We start from the raw sequence: 15,376 nt of genomic DNA, 5'->3' as shown, positions 1-15,376 counted from the left end.
CTTCAGTTATTTAGTAACTCAAGCTCAAATTTTGATCCTTAGAGACACTGCTTCCAACTTCGAGAAATGCTTTCTTTGGTCCGGAGTACTTGGTTAGAAGGCACAGAGTGATCTCATTTCCAGGATACTGTAAATGTTGTTTTCTCTCTACCAAATGAACAAGACAAAACTGCTTCTCAAGGTGGATCCAGTCACAGCGTTAAAGTGTTTTTCGTGGGGGATTGTTTTGCTTTCTTTTGGACATCCTCTTTGGCACAGCATTTTCTGAGGTGCTATGGAAATAACTCTCTTGAAGGGCATTTCTAACTGTGGACAGCTTTCTGGGAAATGGATGACCTGGTGATCGCAGTGCTGGGATTTGATGATTGTGAGCTGTTTGCTGCGTCGTCGTAATATTGCAATTTAAGTGGAGACCAACTCTTACTGTAGGAGTATTCCAGCAGATGCAGGAAATGTGTCCTGCAATATTGATATGGATATGAAATGTGCTCTGGGAATTAAGGAGAGTTAGTGCTGCAATTAGTAGGCCCTATAGGAGGTGAACTGTTTCCTTATCATGCATGACCTCTTAAAAATGTAGAAAATTTTTGCCTGTGTTTGAAATCTCAGCATGAACAGGATAGTCTAAGACCTTGTGGACTCACTCTTGTCTAAAGAACTCTTTTTTTTTTTCTTGGAAACAAAACAATGTTCCTTAACACTACTTCCCACATGAACTCCACTCTCCTAATGTGCATTTCTTAATTTGTTTAATTCTGGGGTTGTCCCAGTGGAGCTTTCTGTGATTAATAGCTGATAACACTGTAAACCCAGCAGTAAGAACGTTTCCTGGGCAGTAGTCATGCTTCTTTCAGGCTGTGTTTGACTGATGTTAGGGTATGGACAGAACAAGCACTAGGGAAGAGTTCACCCAGAAGAGCATCTCATTGGTATGGGGTCAGTGTTTGCTTTATACATCTGCTAGTTTATCTTCTTTTCAGACATTTGGAGATGGATCCACTTCTCTGTACAATTTTATCTGTTTTATGCATTTGCTACTGTAGTGTGATAGACCCTCTGCTTGTAATATGAATGACTGGGGGGAGGAAGTAAAACATGAGGATTCCATAGTATTAGTGCTGTTTTCATCTCATATTTGTTGGCCCAACAGCCAATAGGAAAAATTTAGTGATAGGCTGGCAGCTAGTGTGCAAATTGTTGGGTTACATATAAAGTATTTTTTCTTGGATTTGCCATCCAGACCAAATACACAGTTGGTCTTGATGTTTCAGAGCTTCTGACATTTTGCAGTTCCCACTTATTTTGCTGGGAGGTAGGTGCAAAGGTTGTATGAAAATTGAGAGTGCTGCCTTGTTCAAATGGGTTTCTGGGCAGGGAGAGGGGCAAAGGCTGCTACTTTTTGTTACTGGAAAGGTTTTGGTTCTGATTGGCTATGTTTTCTCTTCAGCTAGTAGAAAATGGGGATAACAGCAATTTCAACCTTTCTTGCAGTGAGAGATATTTTTGCATAATATGTATTTATCTGATAAATATCCCTGCCTGACCATGGCAGCAGGGCCAAGACCTCAACTTGTACAAGGCAATATATGACTCCTTACAGTCTCTATTTGTATGTATTCCATCCATAAATTTAAGATATAAAATAAACAAAAATTTATGATTTAAATAAGTTTTAAATATACTTCCAAAAGGTGAGACAAAATAAACTGTAACAGTTGATGATTTGGATAAAATCCTATACAACCTATCAAATAAGTCAGTGCTGTAGAAAAGGACAACAAGCAGTGAAATTGGTACACGTCCTGCAAAGACATACATCACTGGATATAATAATAATGTTTGCAAACCTAAGGGGATAAACATGTTCCTTCTCTGATAGAGGGTAGACTTCTGTTTGTATACAAAAGGCCTTCTTTCTGGATCATGTCTGAGGACTATGTATCCAAATCAAGTACCTGTTTAGAAGCAAGATTGTTTTTTTAATTTTTTTTCCAGTTGTGTGCAGCTGTGGTGGGGAGCTGAGGGAATTTTATAGAGCAATCTGTTTTTCTGTGAAGTATGCTTCAGTCTTTGTCAACAAGCAACGAGTAGATTGGGCTCAGAAGCTGAAAGAATTTGGTATGTCTTCAGGCAGGCTACTGACTTGCTGTAGATATTTAGAAGTCCGGAGATGACTACCCAAACATTTGCTGTATGCAGCTTCTCTGCAGTTTGCTTTGGGTCTCTAAGCATACATTTAAAAATGACCTATCCTTGGGAGAGGACAGTGTGTTGGTCAGTTACAATTCTAGGAAATCTTCCCTAGATATACTTCAGTTCTTAAACTTTTCTTGATCATGAGCCTTAAGGGCCTTGATGTGGACGTGATCCCTTGCCATGAGGATCTGGGAGACTAGAACTACCAGCTATCAGCAGTCCAAAGAGTGCAGTAGATAGGGTTGGTGGCAATTGGCACAGGAACCACACCCTTGTGCACAATATCCTCTAGCCCAAATGGATACGCAACACTTTGTAGAGAAGGTCCTCACATTTTGGTATTTACGGGGAGTCCTCCCTGTCCCTCCTTTTACTCCACTGTTTTGAACATAATGCTGTTTGCCGAAAGCACCTGCTGACCATGCAAGGAAGGTGACTGGTTTTAGGCAGCACTTACTTTTCAGATCCTCTAAACTAATCACTACCTGTGTCACTCAGAGCATCAGCTCTGTAGATTTTGACCTAAATATAGATGAGGCCTTATTCAGTTTAATGCAATGAAACACTTACTGCTTTATGTTTTGGGACGGTTAAGTCATGGCTCTGAAAACAGCTTTCAGTCTTGGTGTAAAGTCTCCTCCTGTAAATATTACAGCAGCCAGAAAATATATTTTATCTGGATGCTACTTAAAAATACACACAGAAAACAACCCAAAATTTTTGAACAAAACTCTTTCCAAATATCCATTCTTCATGAAGACACGTTAGGTTAAAAGTTCAACAGTTTCACCAAGCTGTTGGCTTGGAGTTCAAACCTACTTGCGTAATGTTGAGGTTTCAGGGCACTGAACCCAGAATATCCCTGGTCAGAATGTTGAACAAAAATAATGCTGGAATAAAATATGACCTTTTCTTAACTTGATTTTCTACAGTGAATTTATTTTTGGTGCCAGATTGACAACTCTGCAATCTAAGTAGTTTAAAAAATAAGTATATAAAATCAGTGTCTGTACCTTGACCTATGGAAACCATCTCCAAGATGGAGTGAGCACCAAAACCCCCCAACCCGTTCCCTTTGTGAATGGGTCTACTGACTGTTTCTTCCATTTAGTGAATCACTAAAGAAGGCTTTTAACTATCATCCCCACTGGCGGCTTTTCAGTATATGGAATCAAACTGAGAACAACCATTTTTATTATAGACAAGTTTGCAGTGACGTGTAAAAGTACACTGTACTTTGGCTGGGGGACTAAATAGGAAAGTGACAGATCTGGAGCCTGGGACCTGGCTTTCCCAGGTGGCCTTGATGAACATTAGTTTTGAAATGATTTGGTACTATCCACAAAAAATACGTAGAAGTCCAAATGGTCTCAGTGTTGGGTTTTCCCCCAGTTATACCCATTTGCTATAAAGACTGAGTTGCTTTTTCCAGTGAGGGAACTTCAGGAAAATTTTACTGGTGCAGGTAGTTGATTTACCTGTCAATAGTGAAGATAGCACTTGTACATCTACATCTGTGTTTAGTTTCCAGTGGTTATAACCAAGGCATATTTCCATGAGTTTTAACATCCCATAGTGGCCCTGATTAGAGTGTTAGAGTGGAAATCAATTTTTTTATGCTATGATAACATCAGACAACATATGAAATATTCTTCTACTGATTGTCTGAATAAGAAAACAGCATTTCACATGGAAATGAGCTGGAGTTTGGGAAGATGTAATTGGACCTTTACCATTTGTTTGTTTTTCTTGGAGCACACTGGCAGTTCTTACAGAGTATTTCTCTCTCAGTAGAGGCACTCTAATGCCCTCAGCTGCTTATTTTGTCTGGAAAATTCAGGCACCCAGGATAATGATGACAACAACGGCAACATTTTGACTCCCAAATCCCTTGGCAAAATAGTTACATCATGTCTGGAAATAATTGGGCAATGACAGAATGGAAAAATTACAATGACTCAAACAAGACAGGGACGCCCTTAGTAATGGGGTTTTGTGTGTTCATTCTTCTGACGTGGCAGTTATTAGTGCTACTGGGAAACTCTGGATTGACTTCCTTTGTAACTAAACCCCACTTCTCCCAATAGAAATATTGCAGAGATTTTAAGTTCCCAGACCAAGCTTTAGTACTAATCTAAAGTAGTAATCTGCTTTACTAGTATTCCTGATCTTTTGGCATAGAAGATTGAGTGGGACACCTCGTTCTCCATATCACTCAATCCCTTGGCTTCTTTCTTAAGATGATCAAAGACTTTGCTCTGGGGTGTGGATGTCTCATCCTTGGGAGTTGATCTTATGGATAGAACTGACAAACATTACTTATTAGAGCCAGTTGCGTACCCATGACTGTAAAGATATTTCATACCACAGACTTGTAAAAGGCACAGGACTTCATCTTTCTCTAGAGGAAAATAATCTTCTGCTTTGAGACTGAAGGAGCGATGTGCTGGTTCTGGCTGTCAGTGTGAATGTCTGCTTGACTGATGTTATCATGATCAATTTAATCTTCATTCTATGATTTCTTATATTGAATAAAGGCTTCATCTCATACTCCAGCTTCCAAGGCACTTTTTTTTTCTGTAAAATTGCATCACAGTGTTGTACCCATCACCAAAAGAAAGTAAAGAAAATTGAGAGTCTAACTTAGGCTCTACTGTCTAGATCTGTAGCTTCTAGAAAACACAGTTCAGAACCCCTCTGTTGAGTAGAACAGATACGAACTGGGATTATAGTATTTTCCTGAATTTATAGCCCTAGGATTACAGTTTATTCTTGACAAGCTTTAAAAATAACTTTTTTAGGATCTCAGTTATTTCAAAAGTAAAATCTCAATGTTGTAGACAGTGTTTGAAAAGACTTGCTACTGCATGGTCTTAGTCAGAATTGGGTCTTGGGGTGGCATCTGGGGGGTTTGTGGGATTCTTTTCCTGTTTGCTTTTATGTAGTGTATTTCCCACTGGCTCTTACTGTCACAGCAATTTGATCAACAATGACATAACAAACCAACCCATCTAGTGTAGCTGTGGTATGGAAAATCATTGCATAAATTCCATTATTTCTTAAAGCATGAATTTATCCATGCTGGATTTGTGGACACTGCTAAACACTGCCTCTACAGCAGCATCATTACTGGGGTGTGAACCTGTTGTGTCCTGGCCAGATTCCAGCCAGGTGATTACCTTTTTGCTGGCCTACTGTATAGTACCTCGGTCTACTTGACACTGTAAAATAACTACTTTAAGCAGGTAATTAAGACCCTACACTGGAGCAGCTACAGCCTCAGTGCCACAGCTAGGACCATAAAGTAAAATATAACAAAAGTAAAACATACTCAAAGTGTGGTGCCATCTTTACAGCTTGTGTCATGCAGTAGGTGTCTCTTTAGGATTGTTTTTCTTTTCAATATCTCCTTAAAAAAAAAAAAAAAAAGAGTTCTGCAGTTTGAGACAGAGTAAGTGGCTACAAGAAGCCTTTTCAAATCTAATGGTTGTCATGAAAGAAAATGTAGATATTGCAATGAAACAGTGAAAAAAGTAGAGAATACAAATAAAACTGGTAGAAAAGATGGAAAGGAAGAACTAAGACTGTGAAGGAGAAACTTTTTTTTTTTTAATAGAAGAGAATTGGTAATCTTTAGACAAATGTGGTTCATGGTGAGGAAGACAGGAAAATTGATCTTGGTAGCAGTCGCTTTCTGATTGAGAAGGAAGTGGAGGTTATCAGTAGATGTTACTCAAACTGCAGTGCTGCAACACTAGAGAACTTAGAAGTAGTATGGGAGGTGGAGCGTTTGGGCAAGGAAAGGACAGGACTCCAGACTTGCACTCAAACCAGAAAAGTTGATTACATTTAGGCAGTATGCAGTCCTGTTTGCTCCACCACCATGGTGATTTGAACTGTTGGCAAGCATGCCTAAGTGTGGAATTGAAATTAGAATGTGAATCTGTGGTACAATCACTGAGGAGATTAAGGACATATATATTCTCAATAAACACTTAGGTTGTGAATTTTACTTGTTTTGTTTGCAGCCTAAGATGTGGTAGTGACATTACCATTCAGAAACCTTAAAGATATGTAGATTTACTTGTATCTAATGAGTTGCAATATTATAACTAAGACTCAGAATTTGGTGTCTAGGAGGATAGATTAGTTTTGACCTTGCAAATGTCTGTGTGGAGTGATAGTTTAAGGAAACTAATACATCTGCAAAAATAAAAAAAACTTTTTAGCAGGTAAAGAGTGAATGGATTGTTTGGCCAGCTCAGTTAAATAGACAAAATTATTAATCTGTACTTGATTAAAGTGTGGAAAAAAAGGTGTAAAAAAATAATAAATTATTACTAACCAGATTCGTGGCACTGACTTTTACTCCTTTGTTGCTCACTTCACTTTGTATTTTGAATTTGACTGTTCTTTTTAAATTGTTTTCCTATGAACACAATTTGGATGGATTAATGGATTTGGAGGGGTTCAAGGAACCTGCTGGTATCTTTTTTCTTTCTGTTGGCTTTTTTTTCTGTTTGATGGGTTTTGTGGTTTTGTTTTTGGTTTTTTTGTTTGATTGGTTGGTTTTGGGGTTTTGTTAGGTTTTTGGTTTCATTTGTTTTTTTCTGTAGAGTTTTTTTCCTCTCATTCACAGAGAAAGTGTTGCAAAATAATCTTTCAGAAGGGAAAGGTCCCCTACACTCTAGCTTTTTTTGTTGTTGCTGTGTGTTGTTAAATTGGTATCAGGTAAGACATATTGGATTTGTGGGCATTAACAGACTAACATTAGTGGTCATTAGTCATCCAGCACATCTTGAGCATCCTTAAAGTATTAAAAATAAAGAGATTTTTGACAGACACGTTGCATTAAGTAGGTTCATGGATATAGTTACACCTGACAGCCTTCAAATAGTCCTTGCCTTTTCTCTTACCTCAGGACATACTTCCGAGGTAAAGACATGAATAAAAATTAAATAAATATTAATAACATGTAATATTATGTATATAACAGGAGACAATCTTTAGGTCTATGAAATGCTTTGAAATTATCAACCATCTCAGTTTTAATGGGAAGGTATGTAAAACAGATCAGAGCTGAGTGCCTGAACTGTCTTGCAAAGTCCTTATAACAACTGAGAGACCTGCACTCTTGTTTTGATGTATTGTGGGAGGAAAAATCTGTGAACTGGCTTCAAAATGCAGTGTTTCGAGCTGCCCTCTCTCCTGTGGTGGAACTGTTATGAGTGGGCTTGGCTCACTAGGACTGAGTGGCCATTGCTGCATGGGACCATGCTCATTTTCCAAGTTTTCCAGGGTCTTGTGCACAGGACCCTGCTTGTTTCCAGTGTTCTCTTTTGGGTCCAGTACCTTCCTGTCCAACATAGCAAACAGGTGTGATCTTCAGGAAGCATTACCCTCCCTGAAAAAAAAGATTTTAACTTCATGGGGTTTTGTTGCTGTTTTGTGCCCTGGAGACCAGGAGGCTCCTTAGTCTGGTGACAAATCCAAGCCAGGGAGTTGGGTTACTATTAAAGATGCAACAAATGGATTGCTTGTCTGCTTCCTTTCCCCATCCCCCATGCTGCAATTGCCTTATAGTGCATCTGACATCTGTCACATCACATGTGACATACATGGAAAATTCCCATGGTAATTGGAACATGCTGCAAAGTTCATAGTTTCACCATCTGAAGAAGTACTGAAGAAGTAATATGGTCCAGAGAACTGAGCATAGGATCAGTATGAAGCTCTTTAGCTTTATCCAGTGTGTATATTGGGACTGTTTTGAGCATGGTGCTTATTTTCTTGATTTCATTATCAATAAATGACAATAAAGGTAGCTGTTTTATTACCATGAATTTCTTGTGATTTATTATTTAATAGTCGAATAGTATAGAGACTGAACTTGGATTTGGGGGTTGAGGGTGAGTTGGTTTATGTTCCAAACCAGTCTGAATTCAGGTTTCTTTCTACTTCTGTGATCACACATTACATTTATATGTTTTATCCTGCCATAAAGAAAGATAGATTTACAGGGAAACTGAAATTATTCACTTTGATTCCTTTCCTACTAGCATAAATCAGTGTGGGCAGTGATTCTTCGTCTTATATTTAGTCCCATGCTTCCCACTCAGGTGAGAGCTGTGGCTGCATCTACCAACATTATGTGTCTGTTGATGATAAGTGGAGATTCAGCTCTGGAACTGTTTTCCATTAATGTTTCCTTACATTGCATATGGGTTTTGCTGGACTGCGTGTGTTTATAGTTAAACCACTGAGTTATCTTTCTTCCTTTTTTCCAAAGGTGGTGATGCAAAAGTAGTTTTCTCTGTTTTAGCTACCGTTGTGCTCTGGCTATTCACTGTATCGAAGGACAGAACAGTGAGGTAAAACTGTAATAATCAGCTCTCTTGTATAGGACAGCTGCTGGCAGTTGTTTCAGGTGTCTTACTGTTTGTGGAACGTTGTTTAGTTAGCATATGTTGGCATGAAAATCTCATATGATTTCTGAGATGAGAATGAAGAGAAGAGTGAGACTGAGGCAGCAGTTTAGAAAGCAACTGAAAGAGGATCCTCGTGTAGTTAGCATGGATCCCATCCCATGTGGCTAAAACTTCTGATAAGACTTGGAAAAATTGCATTAACTTAATTATGTTTGGTCACTGGGCCAAATGGTTTAGAAATGAACACGTACGCTCTGTCAGAGGAAGAGGACGTTGTTATAATTAGACCTTGGGCAAAGTTCCAGGCTGTGACTCCTGACCTGAGCTGAACCACAGATGGGGCTGGGAAGCAGGAGAGGGATCGCTACGAGGAGCGGGTGTGTGGTTAGCTGTTGAAATGACAGCAACTTGTTTGTGTTGTGCAAAAGGGCAAAACAGTGGAACTGAGAAGAGCTGTGGGAGGGAGTTATGTGTAATAGTGGGATTCTCTCCAGAGAGAGATTTCCTCTTGATTCTCACTGGAAGTATACATAGAAATAGATAATTTCACACATTTCATTTTTACTTACAAGAAGTTGAAAGACAATAGAGCTTTCATTAGAATAAAAAACCACCACCTTTTGTTATTTTCATAAATTTTTACGTCAGCTTTGCTATCAATTACCACTCAGGAAAATGAAAGATGCTGTTTTCTTCTTTTTCTTTGTTGCCTCTCACCCCACCTGCCCCATTATTTGGAAGCACATTTTCCCTAGATTTGATTCTTGACAGAGGAAAGTCAAAAGAAAGAGAAAGAAAAGGAAAAGATAATTAACTTGGAGGTTATTGGAAAATATTTATTTTGTAAAAAACTATGGCTACCAACAAAAATGTTAGAGTTGTAATTAATTCTTGCATAGCACAAACAGTGCAACTTAAGTAGATGTCCTTCTGAGTCCTGTTACTGGTAGGCTTAACCTTTAGAGAGACAGTGGTCCCATTTAGAAATATCATGTATTCATTCAGTGATTCAATTCTAGAATGCCTGTGCTGGATTCCTCTCTAGCACTCCTCAATTGTTCTTATTTTGAAAGCATCTAGACATCTTACCTATCTACAATTAGAGTGTTGTAGCAATACAGAAGTGGTGTTTTACCCCCCTGTGCCAGTATGAATTTCATGCATGCTGCTTAGGGATGGACCTGGAAAATGCCAGTGTTCCGAGCATGAGTTATGCAATGGAATGATGCTTTGTGAAAGCGAGGCAAGGTTACTGTTCACGTGAGCTCTGCACCTTTTTGCAGAGTAGCAAAAGCTGAGTAGCTGGGAGTTTCTCAGGTATGGATCCCAAGGAACTGCTGATTCTGTAAAAACATCACAGTAACCAACACTAGCTTGTGTATTTCTCAGCATTATGGAAGAAGAAGGACTGGAGACTGTTCACTTCTTAGATGAACCTGCTTAAGATGAAAGCTAAGTGATGAAACGTCAGTACAGGACAACCTGTGGAGGCCTGAGCAGGGCAGTACTTACCCCATAGAAAATGCTGACCTCCACATCCATTCATGTAGTGCTCATTTTCCTGGTAAGGTACCTCTTTTCGAGAATTTTATACCAAAGTCTTGACCTGAGCTCATAATGAAGATGGTCTCATCACTTCAATGTCTCAGCCAATTTTTCCAAGGATGCTCCAGAGAATGCTAGTCCTTTGACGGTTGGTAGGGAAGCCTTTATACAGTGGGCCAGAGCTTGGGTACAGCTGAATTGATGCAAATGTTATTATATTTCATGTAAATCAGGTTTGTCTCATTGATTTGAGTTCCTTCCAAAACAAAGTTTTGTCAAATTAATTGGTTCTGATCTCATTCATGACCAGATTGCCATAAAGGGGATTGCACTTGGAGTAATCCTTGAGAGGATGGTCTGTAGCGTACAAGTTTAGCTTCTGAGGCTCTCTCATGAAATCTTTTAACAACTGAATCTCTTATGTCTCCATTACTGATAGGAAACAGAAGTTGCCATGCACATTATTGTGACAGATTTGAGGGCATTTTGGTTTTACTGACTGAAGCTGTGTCAAAGACCGGTTCAAGTTGACCTTTGACATCTCCTAGTGAGAACCAGTGTTCTTATGAATGGGCTTTTGAAGCCAGCAACATCCTGCCCTACTGAGTCCTGCTGAAACATACCACCCCTTGCAGAGTTGGCACCCAGAGCAAAGCAAAGTGGGCACACCAAAAGACTACTTAGTAGCAGTTCACTTTCCTTTCAGCTGCTTGAGAGTTGCAGCTGATGCCCCTCCAGTGCATAAGAGAAGGTACTAGATAAATTAATCCCAGCGCAAAGTAGGGCAGGTGATTTCTGCCAAGCACCCAGTGCCACAAGGGTGGAAGTTTGGGTGGTTTGGGCACTTTTTTTGTTGTTTGTTGCTTAGGTTTTTCTTGAGTGAGCATGCTGATTTCTGCACAAAAAGTCCCTGGAGAGCTTCTGACTGTGCGCTCTATGTTAAGTCCCACTATGCAACTGCTTTTCCAAAGGTGCTTTTTCCTTGCACAGCTACATAGTCTCTGTGAAAGCTCAAAGCAGCTTTGTTCTGGCAGGCAAACAGACCAGAGCATTGTGGGGCAGGTTAGGGCAGCAGCTGTTCTGATGACAAAGCTCAGCTGTGTTGCTGCTGGTACAGCATCCAGGATTCTATGGTGTGGTTCACCTGCCACCTCTCTTTTGCTCCCCTGTTCCATGCCCAGGGAGATGGGCGTCACAACAAGCTTTAGTTATTTACTCTCCAAGGATATAGCTTATTCTGCAGATTAAGTGAAAAAGTGAAGTCCTTAAAAATATAACACAAATAAACCCCTGAGCTGTCAAACAACAAGTCCCTTAAAAGGGCAAAATATGTGGCTCTCTGTGCACTGCACAGATCCCTCCTTTCAAACTGCTGGCAGGAGACTTCCTGTTTGGATGGGCTGCTCACAAACGGTGTTGTGTGGTAGTGAAATCTGTCGCTTCCCAGCTTCTCCTTCAGGCCTCCCTTTATACTCCTCATACCAAAGCCCCTCAAGCCTGGATCCTGTCAAGATGGGATCTGGCAGCTCAAATGTAAATTTGAAAGCATGCATTAGCACTGTTATATTTCTTTCCTGAATACATAAGGCAGCCCAAACTACTTACATGCATTTGAAAGTGGGATAGATGAAATGGTCCTACTGTGATAGTCCTAGTCATAAAGGGAAAAGTGAATGTTTGGTGGTCTGGCTCCAGAGTGATAGAAAGTTTGATTTCTACTTTGTTGTTTTGTTGTTCATTTTATATTGATCAAATTGGGGTACCTTTGGAAGACTCTTCCATGTGCTCTGGGTAAATTCTCCAGCACATGCTTTTTTGCTTCAGATACTTTGGTTCCTTTATTATAGTAGTGAGAGAAAGGCCAAACCAGCATTCAGTGGTAGAATTCAACCTTGGCTACTGAGCATTGCTGATAAATCTGGGAAATCCCACACTGACTTTGTAAAGCCTTTTCAGAAACATTGAGAGAAGTGATTTTACACTGTGTTAATATACCATAATAAAGCTTAGCTACCTTGTCTAGGTTGAGTGTTTATTTTGGTCTTTTGTGTATCAGCTCCTTCTGTCGTCTTCCAGCTGTTACTCCAGTGACAGCCATTGTAACTGCAGAGAGCTGTGCAGATTCAACAGTCTTGTTAATCATCTAATGTCTGTTGGTTTTGTTTGTTTTTTTTTTTCTCCCTGCAGAACATGATCAGAAGATAGCATCATACACCATGATCATGGCCCCCCGGAAGCGGAATCGTCATGCCTTGGGATTTCTTTGTTGTTTTGGGGGTAGTGACCTCCCTGAAATCAACCTCAAGGACAATAATCCCCTCCAATTCCTTGAGTTTTCTGTCCCAATCCCACCAGCAGAAGAGCTCAATGCCAGATTCTCCGAACTTGTGGTAAGTTTCTGCTGACAGATTGATATATTTAGTGGGTGGATGAACTCCTCCCTTCAAAAGAGGAGTAAAAGGACTTAAGGGATTTATTAGAGATAGGGGAAAAAAAGCTTCTGTTGAAGCTTTTTTTTTTTCTTTTTCATTCTTTTATGACAAGTTCCTTGGTGGGACAAAGGCAGCAAGTGACAGGACGGATGATAGTGGCACTGGGTATAAGTACAACTAAATGCTTAAATATGCTAATTAATTTTCATAGCACTATGCAATTCTCCAGGTGTAGGATTGGGCATATTAGAAGGAACCTCATAAGTCCTCTAGAGAGAACTGACAGTCAATTTCTTGTTAACAATTTTGGGATAAAATCTGCTGTATAATATACTACGCTGGAAAATCTTAAGGTTTGTGGATCTATAAAATAAGGATTATTCTGTTTTGTTGATCAGTAACATTCTGCCGGTGAGGTATAAGAATCAGATGACCATGCTAATTGTGTTTCATCATCCAACTGCCTTTGAACCATGAAACGGTGCTGTTGCAGCAAAAACCATAAACAGGAAGGGAAGGAACTATTTCAGATGAACTTTGTTGTTTGCTTTTGTGGTAAATGTTGCAGACTCCAGGAGCCAGACACTTGCTTTTCATGCCTGGCATCAAACGACTTCACTGTCTTTGCCTACTTGTTCAGCCTGCATGCAAAACACAGGCAGAGGTCATAGGGCTGGGTTGTTTTGCAATCTGTGTTGTAAAGGTGATGCCCATTTGATGCAGTTTATTAGATATCTCATTGCCATTCTGAGATTGGAGGTTATGTAACGTGAGATATCTGTAAGGGATAGAACAGAAAATATTGGATCTCAGAATTAGAGGAATTTGCAAGTAGTCTTTCTACATTACACTATAACATTAGCCCATTAAATTCTTATCCATGACCATAGCTTCAAAGTGCTGTAGCAATGAAAATAACCATATAATTTGGGTATGCAAGTGGAAGTTAATATATGGGCAACTATAGTATGTCATACCAAATATGGGGACAGCTGTAGTTTGTTAGATCAGTGGTCTGACAACCTAGCCCAGGCTCTTGTTTCAAGATGAGGTCCAAAGCAGATGCCTAGTGAAGAATATAAGATGTGACCATAGGGTGGTCTTTTCCAGGATACTCTCCAACCCTCTAAAAACTTTCAGCTCAAGGACTTCATCAGTCAAAAGTTGCTTTCTGTGTACATAGAAAATTGGTATGGATTTCTTTTCCATTAACTGTTTTCACCTTCCCTAGCACCCATTAGCATTTTCAGTATTCTATGGCAGGGGTGTAGAAAGGAGTCAATAGGATTTGCAGCTGTTTCAGGAAGAATAATATGTGCAGCAGAAGAGAGTCTACTTGCTTCAAACTAATTAGCAGATGAGGAATCTTCTCTTATGGAAATATTTCACAGAATTCTGGTCTATATTTAAGTCAGTTTGCCTTTTATGTGAGACTACTTGAATTCCTCTCAGAAAATGCAGCTGTCTGACTGTGGAGAATTCTGCGTGGTGATGGATATCTCTCATGAGTAAGAGTGTAATCTGTAATCTGCTCTGCTGACAATTTATTTCTGGATGCTGCTTAAGTATTGGCTTTCACATGCAAAGCTTGAACTGCTGTATCAAAGTTCATGCCTCTCCAATACGAAGATCCGTTGAAGCATTCAACCCAGCCTTCCTGAAGATGTCACCAACAGATGTGCTTTGCTCTTGAACCTGACTGGCTAAAACTGGAGCTTGTTTACCTTCGGGTCATAGTGAAAGACCTGTTTGAGTTGCTGCTGGGCTTTTGCTTACTGAGAAGGGTATCAGTTTTATGAGGAGTTTGAGAGTTTGCGGTGGTATTAATGGTGCTTTTAGTTTTATGTCTGGCAAATACTGGTGTTCCATGTGCTTGTGGCAAAACATCTCACAGCTGCCTTATGGAAGTCTATTAAACAGTATAATTTATAATGTTTCTGGTGCAAAATTTAATGACAAGTATACGTGATGATCTGTAAAAATTTTTGGCCCCAGTAGTTTGAGAGTTGTTGCTCTATGCTATAACTTATTAAATGTGCTGACAGCTTATAACTGGCATATGCATTTCAAACAAATGAAGCTATTGAAATGAAAACAGATCATATTCAGTTCTTATACTTAATGATAGTACCCTAGCCATCATTGCATGAGAAGGGAGCTGGGAAAGAAAAGTGCTGTTTTTCAGAAGGCTAATGATGTACATTACACATTTTTATAAAGCAGTCAAATAGGATGGTAATGCATGTCCATAGGAGTTCTTGATTAGAAAGGTAACATAAGAGCAGTTATGGGCTTTATAAGAGGAAAAAACCTGGGCTAGAAACTGGGCTGGCAGAATGCAGAATTTGCCTAGAAGGGCTAGTTTGTCCATAGGTCCAGATTAATGCATGTTCTATGAGTCACTAAAATAAAACAGGCTACATCTGTATTGACAGCTCAGATGAGATTCTAATTGGATTAGAAAGATTCAGCCTGTAAATGCACCAGTGTAAATCAGCGACCTGGAAGTGCCTGAGAGAGCTCTGTGCTGTGCACTAGCTCCCTGCTGCTTATCCGTTAGGGCCTAGTCTGGGTGCACTTGTACTATATAAAAACCAGATTTGAGTGTAAAGCCTTTTGACCTAAATCCCCAAGTGAAATGATGACACCAACATCATCTGAGATCCGAAGTGAGAGAAGCATTTGTGTTGGCTCCCTGAAGCAGGCCCAGGGGGTATAGCCTCATCTTGCCATCTGCTCTACAAAGGGTATAATGAAACACTGATGTGCTTGAAT

The 15,376-nt window shown here is 39.7% G+C and overlaps 1 protein-coding gene across 2 annotated transcripts in view; it reads left to right on the top strand.

Annotated features, from left to right (window-relative positions):
- The window catches only part of DAAM2 (dishevelled associated activator of morphogenesis 2), a 176,575-nt gene that overhangs the window by 42,829 nt on the left and 118,370 nt on the right, over positions 1-15,376 (top strand). For both annotated transcript variants that reach the window (XM_018085197.3, XM_008932798.4), the window contains exon 2: positions 12,357-12,559. In XM_018085197.3, coding sequence (XP_017940686.1) covers positions 12,386-12,559 — 174 coding nt within the window. In that variant the 5' untranslated portion in view covers positions 12,357-12,385. The remainder of the gene's footprint in view (positions 1-12,356; positions 12,560-15,376) is intronic.

The sequence above is a fragment of the Manacus vitellinus genome, unplaced genomic scaffold, assembly GCF_001715985.3.
Source record: "Manacus vitellinus isolate BGI_N305 unplaced genomic scaffold, ASM171598v3 scaffold_8_pilon, whole genome shotgun sequence".
NCBI lineage: Eukaryota > Metazoa > Chordata > Aves > Passeriformes > Pipridae > Manacus > Manacus vitellinus.
Note: the sequence above shows the minus strand (reverse complement) of the source record. Positions and strands in the feature narration are given on the sequence as shown.